At 47.7% G+C, this 14,479-nt stretch overlaps 2 protein-coding genes across 3 annotated transcripts in view; one reads left to right on the top strand and one right to left on the bottom strand.

Annotated features, from left to right (window-relative positions):
* The window catches only part of CUNH16orf54 (chromosome unknown C16orf54 homolog), a 50,249-nt gene that overhangs the window by 3,635 nt on the left and 32,135 nt on the right, over window positions 1–14,479 (top strand). The gene's annotated exons all lie outside the window — the stretch shown is intronic.
* ZG16 (zymogen granule protein 16) lies at window positions 8,309–10,738 on the bottom strand. The gene is made up of 4 exons (XM_053894580.1): window positions 10,684–10,738; window positions 9,714–9,775; window positions 9,397–9,529; window positions 8,309–8,717 (listed from the first exon to the last, which is right to left on the bottom strand). Exons 2-4 carry the CDS (start codon window positions 9,766–9,768, stop codon window positions 8,414–8,416), a joined length of 492 nt encoding a protein of 163 aa, XP_053750555.1. The 5' UTR covers window positions 9,769–9,775; window positions 10,684–10,738; the 3' UTR covers window positions 8,309–8,413.

The raw sequence follows: 14,479 nt of genomic DNA, 5'->3' as shown, positions 1-14,479 counted from the left end.
AGAAGAGTGGTTGCCTTTTGGGAGTTGACGGCAAGAAGTGACTGGGAAAGGCCCAGAAGGAATATTTTGGGCGGTGATGGTAACATCTTGATGATGGTATCTTGATGGAGGAGTTTGGGTTCCACAGGCATATATATTTGTCAGGACTCATGTGCAGAAGCATGGCATGGTTTTCTTTCTTTTTTTTATGTTAATTTATTTTTGAGAGAGACAGAGACAGAGCACGAGATGGGGAGGAGCAGAGAGAGAGGGAGAAACAGAATCTGAAGCAGGCTCCAGGCTCTGAGCTGTCAGCGTAGAGCCCAACTCGGGGCCCGAACTCACGATCCGTGAGATCATGACCTGAGCCGAAGTCGGAAGCTCAACCAACTGAACCACCCAGACGCCCCATCATGGCGTGGTTTTCTAACTGTAGGATCTTCAGACTGGAAAATCTTGTCCCAGACTTTGTTTCTAAGACGTTTGAAAATCAGACATGTGGAAAATGCCCACATTTCAATGTCAGAAAGACCTGGGTTCGGTCCTAACTCTGCTCTATGCTATGTTCGTGACTTTGGACAAGTAACAGCATTTAGCAGAGTGCTTGACACATAGGCACCTAATGAATATTTGTAATATGACTGAATGAAGCCATGTAATTTTCCAGAGCTCTACTTTGTACTAACTCCAAGAAATCTCACTTTCATTTGCTCCACCAAGATTTGGAGGGTTTCTGGGTGAGTTTCCTTTAATGGCAAACCGAAGCAGAGAAAAAACCAAGCATGCTTCTGTTTGGGTTTGCTTGGTTATCACCTACTGGGGAATAAGCAGGGGGTTAAGGCTGGAGGGGGAGGAGACACAACAGGCCTTGGACATCTGCTGTTGTAACTCTTAAGCCACCCACAGACGTAACTGATTTCTGTCTTGGTGACTTCATCTGAAGAATGAGACCATGCTTACTACCTTCCGATAGGATTGTTGTCATAAATAAATGAAGTACTTTTTGCAGAGTGCCTGAAGTCACAATGGATGCAAAATAAATGTAAGTCCCTCTTCCGTTTTTCGTCTCTCTGTACTATTTTGCTTGAAATAACCACGCCCCAAAACATGTATGACTGCTAATATAGACTTCCTACCAGAAGTGATCCTTAAACGTTCTCTCATATGTGCTGTGTTAGTAATCGATCTATATTTGCTCTCCTTCCCCATCACGTTACACGTGACAGCGCCAAGGATCACATCGTGTCATTGGCTGGACTTGAATTTATTGGGCTCAAAACTTTCTTGAAACCCACGAACTGTAGTCCAAGGCGAGTCTTCTCTTTCTTGGATAGTTGGGTTGTTTTGTGGGTGGTGGTTGTTTAGGGATTTGAGCTTAGCTGTCTCCTGGGTGACTGCATCAGCTTGTGCATATTGGGGCTTCTCTATTCTGGGACTGCTCAAGAGGCCTGGCCCTGCGTTTCCTTAAAATGGCTCTTTCATTGCTCCACTCTGCAGTGGGAGCTTGAGGACTCAGTACCAGCCACTGGGGGGTCCATGATGGTCCAAACCGGGAAGTAGTCATATCACCCAGTTAATTTGGTGACCTCCTGTAGGGAGGGTCAGGGTAGGGTGGGAAGGGTCTTTTTTTTTTTTTTTTCTCTTCTTCCTGACCTTTATACCTAACATGGAGCTGACATTTACAACCCCAAGTACAGGAATCCAGTGCTCTACCAACAGCCAGCCAGGTGCCCCTAGCCGGGGGTGGGCTCTTCTTTTTGAGAGATTGCCTTTCATCTCCAGTTGCCATCAGAGAAGCTGTGGGCTCTCTTTGTAGTTTGTGGGCCTTTGGGCCCTTCATTCCAGGCATGTTCCAGAGTATTCCCTACTTGGAAAGGCCTCAGACATGCCCCCATTCCAGGCCACCTCAGGCTATGTGCCTGGGACCTCCTTCCTACACATATCTCAGTTATCCCTATTTAACATTCAACCACCACACAGTGAGGCCAGTTATTTTCATGTAACAGTAAATTGTTAGATTTCTACCATGTGTGAGCTGGATAGGTCATACAGAGCGTGTGACCCAGAGAAGCTCCTTTTACAAATGGGTAATTGAAACCCAGAGAGGTTAATAGATTTGACTGAGGCCATGTAGCCGAGTGGAGGGTAGGACTTAGGTTTCCCAAGTCCCTGTGCAATACTCTACAACCCCACTGTGACCTCTAATAGCTATTAGCTAAGTTCCCAGCATTCCTCAGTAATCTTTTTATCTGACTTTGGTCAGCAAACTCCTTCATTCCCTGCCATTGTCCTGATTCCCCACCCCAGCCCTCCTAGGTTTTCTCAGGTGCAACAAGTAGTTTGTGTCAGTTGGGCTAGGCTGTAGTAGAGTGTTAAGTCAAAAGCAGTCTAGGTGTTGGTGTGAAGAGGCTTAGTAGGTGTGGTTACCATCTACAATCATTTGACTTTAAGTGATGATCCTGGGTAAGCTGGGTGGGCATCATCTAGGCAGTTCAAAGGCTTAAAAGCAAAACTGATACTACATGGTGTCACTTATGTGTGGAATCTAAAATCAAAAAGTTGAACACAGGGGCTCCTGGCTGACTCAGTCTGTAGAGCATGTGACTGTTGATCTCAGGGTCGTGCATCTGAGCCCAACCTTCAGGATAAAGATTACTTAAAAAAAAAATGTATTTCTTAAAAAAAAAAGTTGAACACGTAGAAACCGAGTAGAATGGTGGTCACCAGGAATTGGGAAGTATAGGAAATGGGGAAAGTTGGTAAAAGGGTACAGACATTCCACTGTGTAGCATGGTAACTATAGTCGATAATACTGTACTGTATGATTGCAGTTTGCTAAGAGAGTAGATCTTAAGCATTCTCACAAAATTTTTAATTTTTAAAAAATGTTTATTTATTTTGAGAGAGAGAGAGAGAGCATGCAAGCAGGAGAGGGGCAAAGAGAGAGATGGAGAGAGAGAGAATCATAAGCAGGCTCCGCACTGTCAGTGTAGAGCCCGATGTGGGGCTTGATCCCATGAACTGTGAGATCTTGACCTGAGCCAAGATCAAGAGTAGATACCCCACCAACTGAGCCACCCACGTGCCCCCCCCCGTTTTTTTATTTTTTAATTTTTTGTTATTATTTTAAGTAGGCTTCACATCCAGCATGGAGCCCAAATGTGAGGCTTGAAGTCACAACCTTGAGATCAAGACCTGATCTGAGATCAAGAATCAGATGCTTAACTGACTGAGCCACCCAGGCTTCCCCCACCCCCAAATTTTTTTTTAAGTAAGGGTTACTATTTGGACGCCTGGGTGGCTCAGTCAGTTGAGCATCTGACTCTTGATTTCGGCTCAGGTCATGATCCCAGGGTCATGGGATCGAGCCCTGCATTCAGGGTCTGCGCCGAGCATGGAGTCTGCTTAAGCTTCACTCTCTCTTCTGCCCCTCTCCCTAGCTCACGTGCGCTTTCTCTCTCTCTCTAAAAAAATTAAAATAAGTAAAATAAAAGAGTAACAATTGATAAAGTAAATAAGATATAGGGATATAATATACAGTATAGGGAATATCGTTAATAATATTGTAACAACTTTATATGGTGACAGATGGTGATCATTTCATAATGTATATAAATATTGAATCACTGTGTTGTATACCTGAAACTAATACAATATTGTATGTCAATTATTCTTCCATAAAAAAAATTTTTTAAGCTAACTCTGAGGTGATGGATGTGTTAATAAACTTGATTGTGGGAGTTCTTTCACAAGGTATCAAATCATCACGTTGTACACCTTAAACATTACAATTTTATTTGTCATTTATACTTCAATAAAGCTGGAAAAAGAATTTCTAAAGAAAATTAAGTTACTAGAGTGTAAATTTTGATGATAAATTAATTTACAAGGAAGAAAAGGCAAAACTGGGGTTTCCCTTAGGAAGAGTAAATTCCGCCTCTGGACTGCAGCACCCACTCCTGCCCAGGAGTTTCCAGACTGTCGGCCTGCCTTACAGACGTCACACTGGCCTCACCCACCTCCACGGTTGAGGAGCCGATCCCTTGCAGTAAATCTCTTCATGTATAGGGGCACCTGGCTGGTTCAGTCACTAGAGCAGGCAACTCTTGATCTTGGGGTGGTGAGTTCAAGCTCCACACTGGGGGTAGAGATGACTTAAAAATAAAATCTTAAGGGCACCTGGATGGCTCAGTCGTTAAGTGTACGACTTCTGCCCAGGTCATGATCTCGCGGTTCATGAGTTCGAGCCCCAAGTCCCGCTCTGTGCTGACAGCTCAGAGCCTGCAGCCTGATATGGATTCTGTCTCCCTCTTTCTGCCCCACCCCTTTCAAAATAAATAAGTGTTAAAAATGTAAATAAATAAATAAAAATAAAATCTTAAAGGGGCACCTGGGTGGCTCAGTTGGTTAAGCGTCTGACTTCAGCTCAGGTCATGATGTTGCGGTCATGATGTTCACGAGTTCAAGCCCTGAGTGGGCTCTGTGCTGACAGCTGGAGACTACTTCGGATTCTGTCTTTCTCTCTCTCTCTCTCTCTCTCTCTCTTTCTCTTTCTGCCCCTCCTCCTCTTGTGCTCTGTCTTTCTCCCTCTCTCACAAAAATAAAGCATTTAAATAAATAAAATCATAAAAAAAACCTCTTTATGTATATATGTACGTATGTCTCCTGCTGGTTTTCCTCTGGAAGAATGTGACTCATACAACAGGCAGGTTTACTTAGGCAACAGAACAAGTCAAGGTTGGGTATTAATTCCCTCAAGGTTTGCTCCATACCCACTCCCTCTACAAACTAACCTGTACCTTCACTCATCTTCATTTTCTTCTTTCTTAAGGTTTCCTGCCCCAACAGCTACCTAAAACATCCCCCCAATCTCCTGCGAGAACTTGTTCCATCAGTTCCCTCGTCTTTCCTGAATCCTCAGCCTCTTCCTCCCTCTGACTCCTTCTTCGTCATATAAACATGCTCATGTCTCCCCTGTCTAGGAAAAAAATCCAATCTCTCTTTCCTTACATCCCCCATAACTGTGACTAGCCTATTTTCTGGCTTTCTGGAGCCAGACATCTTGGAATATTCAAGTCTTGCTGCCTGTATTTCCTCATTTCCCATTCATTCCTTAGCCAACTGCAGCCTGGTTTCAGCTTCCCCCCATCCCCCCCGAAGCTCTTTCGGGATTATTCGTGACCTTCTGATTGCCAAAGCCAAAGAAACTCAAGTCCGTCTTTTTCTTGCTTAGATGGCAGTAACAGCTCCATGAAATTTCTCTCTTGCCCCTGAGTGCATTCCCTCCCCGGCCCCTCCCGTCTCTTTTCTCTAACCAATTCCTCTTTGGTATTCTCCAATCCTCTGACGCCAGCCTTCTTCTCATTTTATATGCCCACAGTTTTCCCACGTGACTTCTTCCACATCCATCACTGGAAGTCCATTGTCTCTGTGCTTGTGACTCCTGAATCTAAGGCTTACTTGAAAGCTGTATCCAAGCCTTTATTACTAAATAGTCCTCTGTGTAATGTTGGGTCTCCATCAGGATGTGCCGCAGATACGTCAAAATGCAGCAGGTCCTTGGAGCAACTGTCTGGCTCAGTCAGTTAAGCGTCTGACTCTTGATTTCGGCTCGGGTCATGATCTCAGGTTTGTGAGATCGAGCCTTGCATAAAGCTCTGCACTAGTGGCACGGACCCTGCTTGGGATTCTCTCTCTCTCGCTTCCCTGCTACTGTGCTCTCTTGCTCTCTTTCTCTCTCTTCCTCCCTCTCAAAATAAATATTATTTAAAAATGCAACAGGTCCAAAAGCTAATTTCTCCTCCTGTAGTCCCCATCTTAGAGAGAATCTCTCTCTTCCCAGTTGCCCATACTAGACATGATAGTTCTTCTAGACTCTCCTCTTTGACTCACCTTCATGGGTTCTTTTATCAAGTTCTTCTAAGTCTCCCCTCCCCCTCGAATCTTTCAAATTCCTCCCTCTCTTTTTTCCTCACATCACTGCCTTTGTTCAGACATCCATCATTTCTGATCTAGACCTGGTCTCTTAACTATTATCTCATCCTGCTTCACCTTCAATCCATTTTCCCCACTTACACAAGGAAAGATGATTTTCGTATAAATCTTACCAATCCCCTGGGCGAAATCTTGGTTCAGTGGCTTCTTGTAGCCCATAAAATAAAGTTTCAACAGTTTAGCATGACATGCATGGTCCCTGCCTTTCCATGAGGCTTCATCTTTACCCAGAAGAACTTTGCATTTTAACTGTGCAATTGTCATTTTAATGTGTTCATATTTCTGCATAGGCTGTGGCCTGAGCCCAGTACTATACCCCTATCACACACGCACATGGGTACGCTCACTCACAAACACACACACACACACCCCTTCCTTCACCAAGTCTTCCCTTTGACTACAGGAAAAGAAATCTTCAGTGGTCTTTGTATTCCCAAGCACCTAGCAGAGAGCATTTGATAAACGTATGATTAGCTCAATTTAGCAATTTTAGAACTTTATAAGGAAAGGAAAATTTTCTTTAAATAAAATCTTTTACAAAAGCCTAAAATGCCAACTACGCAAAAGCCGGGAATCCCATGACTTCGTCCTCTTCTGCGGCAGCTGCCTGTCAGGTGCCAGCGACTTCACTGGCCCAGGGTGAGACCCGCTGGTGCAAAGCTGATCCTGAAGTTGACCAGGTATCTGATGTGTCAGATTCAGCCACACAAGGGTACGAAGTCCTGACACGTGCTACCACGTGGATGAACATTGAAAATACGCTAAATGGGAGAAGCCAGACACAAAAGACCACACTACTGGACGATTCCATCTACATGAAATGCCCGGAAGAGGGAAATCCATAGAGACAGAAAGTAGATGGGTGGTTACGAGGGGCTGGGGGAGAGGAATGGGGAGCAACTGCTTAATGGGGATGGGATTTCTTTCTGAGCTGATGACGAAATTCTGGCATTAGTGGTGATGGTTGCACAATCTGTGAATGTACTAAAAACGTCAGAAATGGCACACTTTAAAAGGTCGAATATTGGGGCACCCGGATGGCTCGGTCAGTTAAGTGGCTGACTCTGGATTTCAGCTCAGGTTATGATCTCACGATTTGTGAGATCGAGCCCCGCCTGGGCTCCGCACTGAGTGTGGAGGCTGCTTGGGATTCTCTCTCTCTCTCTCTCTCTCTCTCTCTCTCTCTCTCTCTCTCTCTCTCTCTCTCCCCCCCCTCTCTATCCCTCTGCCGCTCATGCTCTGTCTCAAATAAACTTAAATAAATAAATAAATGGGAGAATTTTATGTACTTTATATCTCAAAACAAATTACTCTGACATGATACTCCATCCCATGGAATTCTTTGAGAGAAATAAAGGAATTGTTCTAAAAACTATCTAGGCATGAGCTTGTTTCTGTAATGTTAATATTTCTTCCTCAAATTACATGTAAACAATTGTTATCTTTGTCTCATTGGGAAGAGATGTGACTCTGGCATTCCCCATGATGTGAATAAATCTTTGGGGAGCAATGAGTGACTTCCCTCATCCCCAACCACCACCACCAAAAGGCAAAAACAAAACACTGTGGTAATTTTAGGACTGGGCACTAGAATCCCAAGAATTATTTCCAAAGTGACTCTGTATCCTTGCTGAATCTCTCCAGCCACTCTGTTGCTTTCCCTGAATGGTAACCAACCCCCGACGTTCATGGAAACCCACCATGGACATCTATCCCTCTTGGAATGCCCTTTTTTTGAGGATGGAATTGGCAGAATAGAAGCTGTTGAGGAGGTGGCAGCTTCCTAGGGAAAGAAGCCCAATTCTGAGCGAGCTAAGCTAAGCAGGGAGCATCAGTGCTTATGGGCAAAGGTGGGGAGGGACTAGGCTGGAGTAAGAGACAAGAGTTCTCGACACAAACTTAGGCCAAGCTTCGGGAGACAGGTGGATTCTGGGAAAGCACGAAGGAGAGTGGCCCAGGCCACCCAGAGACAGCAAGTGGGTTAATGCCAAGAGAGCCAGGTGACAGCCTTTTGGTGGGGGAACACTATCTCAAGGGGAGACAAGGGCTAGAGACTGGGACATCTGGGGTTTGGGGGGGAAGCTAGGCTGCACCCTCAGGCTTAACTCCAGTTTGGGTAAACAGTCTCAGGAGCTATCCTTGAAAAAAAGAGTTGGAGCAATCCAGAATCTTACCTCTTCTCCATAAACCAGGAAGAAAAGCCCAAGGCTTTTACACCTCTCTCTCTCCCTCCCACTCTTCACCAGAAAGACGTCTATAGATAGCCAGAAAGGACATTCACACATCCACAGCCAGAGTCAGGAGGCGGGTCCCAGCTGCACACACCCACATGCACTCCAGCGTCAGCTATGTCCTTCTATTATTATTTTTATTGAACCCTGTAGGTGAGGTTAGTGGTAAGGCGGTTCTCACAGCCGGCTGCAGCGGTTCAGCAACTGGTTCAATACCCGCGGTGGAAGCCCCAGTGCAGGCCGATGGCATTGATGAGGATGCTAGCGCGACCGCTAATGAATCGTAATACGGTGTTGTGGTACAAGGGGACAGCACTGAAACTCCTGCCTATGTCTGTCCCAAAAGGCAGGTACCGGCCCTTGTTAGTCACAAAGACCAGCTTCCTCAGGTAGTAGTCGTACTTGCCAGACACCTGGATCACTGACTCCCCGGGGTGCAGGAAAATCTCCTCCAGGTCTCCCTGGGTGCCACCCACATAGTCGCTCCACGCCTTGCCATAGCGCACCTGGAGGCTAGGGGTGGGGGCGGGTGGGGGGGGAGGGAAGACTGAGCAGGGTGATTGGAATTCAGGACCTCTTGGTCTACAAGCCAAGAGACCTGCAAACTGTGGCCAGGGAGGACAGGTCCCCTGCCAGTCCCAAGGTGTGTGAGGGATGAGGGAGGCCTTGAGGTCCTACTGGGAACTTCAACTCCTTTTGCTGACAGATAGGCTCAGAGAGGAAAAGTAACTTGGCCGGAGCCTCCCAGACAGTGGTAGAGCTTCAGTTTGAAATCTAGGTTCCCGCTGTGCCCCCAACCCCTACGTGAAAGAAGCAGATGGGCCTTTCTGGATGGCTTTCATGAGGGAAGAGACTCTGCTGCCCCAGGATCAGAAGGATACAGGTTTTGGGGAGAGGCGTCAGCCAAGATGGAGGATGCCCAAGGGGATCTACACCTCAGGTGGGGCCAAGGTAGCCAGCTTCCCAGCGCCTCAGCGGCTGTGGTACAGATTTGCCCAAGACGTGCACGCTGGGGGCTGTAGGGCTGTAGCAGCACCAGCCTCAGACCCCAGCCTCCTGATACCCTTCACATCCCAAGTTATCCCTGGGACTTGTTGACTGAAACAGATGTGACTCAAAGTGACTGAGAACTTTCCAGTGTGGTAGGATAGGAGAAGACCCCCCCAAACCACAGACACACAAAGAATCTTACCCTATGATGTAGTTGTTGTCGATGCGGACCCGGATGGCAGTGATGGGGCCCTCCAGCTGGTAGCCAGAATGGGAGAATCGCTCGCCTCCAGCGCCTCCATACTCTCCATTATAGGAGGAGGACCTAGCCTGAACTGGAGGGGACAGTAGGCGTCAGAAGGAGAGATCTCAAGAGCTCTAGTCCCTCCTCACCACTCCTACACCTCCCACAACTCGACGTCCACCACCCCAAGCCAGCCCCTGCGAGCCTTGGCCACTGGCAAAGCAGGAAGCTGCCTTCCCATGACGCTAATACTGGGCTCCTGGCCTCTCACTTACTGGCATTGGCCGAGGCTGATGCGCAGACAAGGGCAAGAAGAGCAATGGTCAACATTCTGGGGCTGGAGGGGAAAGAAAGGAGAACGTCAAGGTTCATTCACCCTGTTTCCTTTGTACTTCATTTACCCAAGCTTCCCTGGGTTAGACTTCCAGTTGAGACTTGGCCCTCTTTGTCCCTCAACTCAGACCTAACTGACCCAGTCTTGGGCTCAGAAAGGATTGCCCCTAGTCTCTAGTCCTGCTCCTGGCAGGTACGGTGTCCTTAACCCCTCTGTCGTCCCTGGTCTCGAGGTAGCCGACCCCCTTGTTCCATCCTGAGTCAGAAGATCAGTCCTAAGCCTCTGTCTGGACCAACCCGTGTAAGTCCTGGTCCCTCCTGGCACAAAGCAGGAAAAGAGTTTCAAAGAAGTGGAGGCCATCTCCAAACCATAGAGATGGTTGAGTTTACCAAACCAGGATTCTGAGCAAAACCTAACTGCAACCTGCCTGTGATACATGGGCCTGCCTTGGGGGACCTCCGGGGGAGAGTTTAAATTCCTAGCTTTAGCTGGGTCTCAAATCAGAAGGAAAGGAGCATTTTAGGGGTGCATCTTTGTGTCACCCAGGCAGTGAGGGTGATTATAGACGAGACTGTGCCAATACCAGAATCGGAACAGTTGAGAAACTGCACAACGAGTTTGGACCACAGCTCAAGATACCAGATTCCAAATGCCTGGTCTATTAGTCATAATTCATTCTCCACTAACACAAATCTGGCTGTATCGATACCCCGAGCATCCCAGGTGTCTCCAGTCCTTCCTCTGAGACCCAAATATCTTTGCACCTCCCTCAGATGCCCCAGGTAGCTGCCACACAGGTCTCCCCTGCCGCTCACTCCAGGCAGGCTGCTGTCCAGCGCCGCTTGAATTCCCCCCAACTCAAATCCAGTCATCCCTTTCACCCCTTAGCCCAGGCCTCTGTCACCCCTCACCTGGCAGTTCCAGGTGCAAAGTAACCACCTGGAAACTTCCAGATCTTTTATAGCAGGTCCAAGCCCTCTGCCTGCTCTTTATTGTGTGAACCTCACCACCTGAGCAAACATGGTCAGCCTCTAGGGTCAGTTGTCAGGCAGGGCCTGGAATACCATATCCTGCCTCTCCCCACAAGAGTTTCATGTGGCAGGGTGGGTCCACTCTGGGCCAAGGCCCAGATCTCAGGATGGGCAGAATAAACTTGAGAAAAGGTCACAAACCCAAGGGCCAGCAGCTTTTGGTGGGCAAAGTAGCTAAGTGCTTCTGGATGTAGTCTAAGGTTGTCACCCCCCCTATTTGGGTGTTCTGTAGGTGCTCCTACCTGCAGTCTGTCATCTTTCAGGAGAAACCTTGTCCTCACTGTCCTGCATTTGAAATCTAGATTCTCTTGTGAAGGGATGATACACCCAACACCCTGTACTTAGGAGCGTCTACTATTTTCCAGACAATTTTTTTCCTTCTCATCCCGTTATTTTATATGAAAAAAAATTCAAACATAGGAAATATTTAAAAAATTATACAGTGAACACTCATATACACACCACATAGATTCTACCATGGTTAATACTTTGCTGTACTTGCCTTCCCCCCCACCCCCCCGCCCCATCTATCCATCCCCAATCTGCCAGACTGTTTACAAAACTTTTCTGAGAAGGGTAACGTGTTGTTGCAGGTGGACAACGAACACCTGTCAATCTCCCGCCTGGGAGACAGACAGTCAGACCAAGAGGCATGTGGGACGCTGAGGAAGTAACGGTACACGGTTCCTCCCTTGGGGGAAGTTCTGGGCTCAAGGCCCTCGGGGCTCCTGGGAGCCGTGACTGAATCTGCTGGGGGATAAAGCCCACACAGGGCAACAGCTCCTTCCCATAGGCCTTAGATTCGTGTCATAGATTTCTTCTCTTCCGAGGCCCTTCTGTTCCACCGGAGTCTCTAGACGGACTCCTGAGTCCGCACATTTATGGAGCATCTGTATGTTGGAGGCACCATTCTAGATGCTGGAAAGACAGCCACAGAGGAAGTCAAATCGTACTGCTGGAGCTTTCGCTGCAGGGTGGGGGGTCGGACAATTGAACAACTCGTTCCCATGGGCTAGGCCAGGAGGAAAAGAGGCAGAGTGAACCAGGAGAAGGGCTGGGAAAGCTGTCCCTCTGCCTGGGAGGCCCCCCCTCTCCTCGGGTAACATTTGCGAAGACCTCACCGAAGTGATGGAGAGACTACAGATGTTTGGGTGAAGATTGGACCTGGTGTGGGAACGAGTAGGCAAACCCTGAACAGGAAGTGTGCGGAACAGTGTGCGGGGAGGGCAGGGTGGCTGCTGGGAAGTGTGGCTGCCAGCGGAGGGGAGGTGTGGGTAGCAGCTGGTGGTAGGGCCTGGGAGGATGTGGTCAGGAGTTTGGATTCCTCCTGAAGGTGAGGGGAGCCACCAAGTGGTTTCGTTCCACTTTTAAAAGTGGAGAATGGACGGGGTGGGGAATGAGGGTGTGTGGAGGGGAAGGGGGAGGGGGAGCCCACCTCAGGAGGCAGGAACAGTGTGAGCTCTCATACCCCCCAACCCTTGTCTCAAGGGGCCCCTGCTCAGAGGACTATTTCCTCTCTCAGATAAAGCCTCTTAAATCCTGGTGCAAATTCACACCCCAGGGGGGAGAATCTGCCCCTTGACTCCCATCACTGATTTTTCAAAATGTATTTCCAAATGATAGCAGATCTGTTTCCTGTTAAGAAAAAAAAAAATTCTCTGTCTCCTCATTTATGCCTTGGGTAAATGGTGGTTTCATTTGAACAAAGGGTTTTACCACAAAAGCAAATGTGAACAGTGCTTTTCTGTTCACCCTTCATGGTTCCCGTGAAGAAAGTAAAGTCTTGAGAGAGAAGTGACCTCACTAAGCTGCAGAGAGGGTCCCTCCACTCCCTGCTGTAGAGGCCACTTGTAGGCAAACAGGCTTGGGTGACAGGAGGTAGAAAAGGGCCACAGCGATGGGATGCAAGCTGGTGCAGCCACTCCGGAAAAAGTATGGAGGCTCCTCAAAAAATTAAAAATAGAACTACCCTACGACCCAGCAACTACACTACTAGGTGTTTATCCAATGGATACAGTGTGCTGTTTCGAAGGGACACTTGCAGCCCAATGTTTATAGCAGCACCACCGACAATAGCCAAAGTATGGAAAGAGCCCAAATGTCCATTGATGGATGAATGGATAAAGATGTGGTGTATATATATATATACAACGGAGTATCACTCGGCAATCAAAAAGAATGAAATCTTGCCATTTGCAGCTACGTGGATGGAACTGGAGGATATTATGCTAAGCGAAATTAGAGAAAGACAAAAATGATATGACTTCACTCATACGAGGATTTTAAGATACAAAACAGATGAACATAAGAGAAGGGAAGCGAAAATAATATAAAAACAGGGAGGCGGACAAAACAGAAGAGACTCTTTAATATGGAGAACAGGCAGAGGGTTACTGGTGGGGGTGTGGGAGGGGGGATGGGCTACATGGGTAAGGGGCACTAAGGAATCTACTCCTGAAATCATTGTTGCACCATAGGCTAAATAATTTGGATGTAAATTTAAGAACATGAAATTAAAAAAATGATAAAGTAAAAAAATCTTAAAAAAAAAAAAAGAAAAGAGCCACGGCGACCCCCTGGCTGAATACAGACAGGCCCATGGGTGGGGGCACCTCCATGAATCAGTTATAGGCTCTAACTGACCAATGGGCTGCTTACAACCAGGCACAGTCACCACCAAAGGGGAGAATTCCATACATCTCCATAAGTCCTCACCTTCCCCCTTCCAAAATAGTCCCCCATCCCCCGCACTGCCTCTTCTCAGACAGCCTCTCCTCTGCAACCTTGCGGTGTATTCCATAAGCTTCTATCTCCTTTGTTCTGCCTCAGGCGAATTCTTTCACGGCCCAAGCCACCAGCCTCCACCAGGTGGTCACTGCACATTTGGGGGCCCCCATCTGATCGGGACACCACACCTTGCCTCCTGTCCCTCGTAACCCACGTGCCAGTCCCTACACTAGCCAGCTGTTTGCTCCTGCCACTCTGGCTGCCTAAATGTTCTCCTGTCCTGCTCACCTGCCCATCTTCTACCCTTAAGACATTCAGCCCCTACCCCACCACCACCACCCCTTGCACGCACCACCCCCTGCACTCCTCCCTAGGGCTTCTATCATAGGGGTCTCCCTCCAGCCCCTCCACTTCAGACAGAATTCCTTTCTCTGGCCTCCAACTGTGTTTGCTACCTCCCCAGCTCAGCTCTGATTACCCTGCGCTGTACTTTATCTGTGTACACAGAAGCCTTCTCCACCAAACCCCAAGCCCACTCTAAGGCGGAAGGCCTGTCTTGTCCGACTCTGAATTCCAGGCTCCTGCTTCCCATCTGGCACATTACAGGTGCCCCATAAATGACTGTCACATGCCTTGTCTGCAGTGCGAATTCCATTAAATACTCCTCCTTTGTCTTTTCAGGCCAGTGTCTCTCTTCTGGCAGGCTTGAATTTGGGTTTTCTTGTTTCCTATTTCTGAACCTTCTGGTGAAACCCTGTTCGGTAGCATACTGTACATAAAGACGGAATTGTGGGTTGAGGTCCTCCATTCCAACACGCATTAGCCATGTGATTTTTAAAAAGTCACTAGGGTGCCTGGGTGGCTTGGTTGGTTAAGCATGTGTTTTCGATTCAGGTCATAATCTCACAGTTCGAGCCCCATGTCGGTCTCTGTGCTGACAGCTCGGAGC

The sequence above is a fragment of the Panthera pardus genome, unplaced genomic scaffold (assembly GCF_024362965.1).
Source record: "Panthera pardus isolate Hobbes unplaced genomic scaffold, ASM2436296v1 HiC_scaffold_5, whole genome shotgun sequence".
Taxonomy (NCBI): Eukaryota; Metazoa; Chordata; class Mammalia; order Carnivora; family Felidae; genus Panthera; species Panthera pardus.
This window is presented reverse-complemented; position numbering and strand designations above follow the sequence as displayed.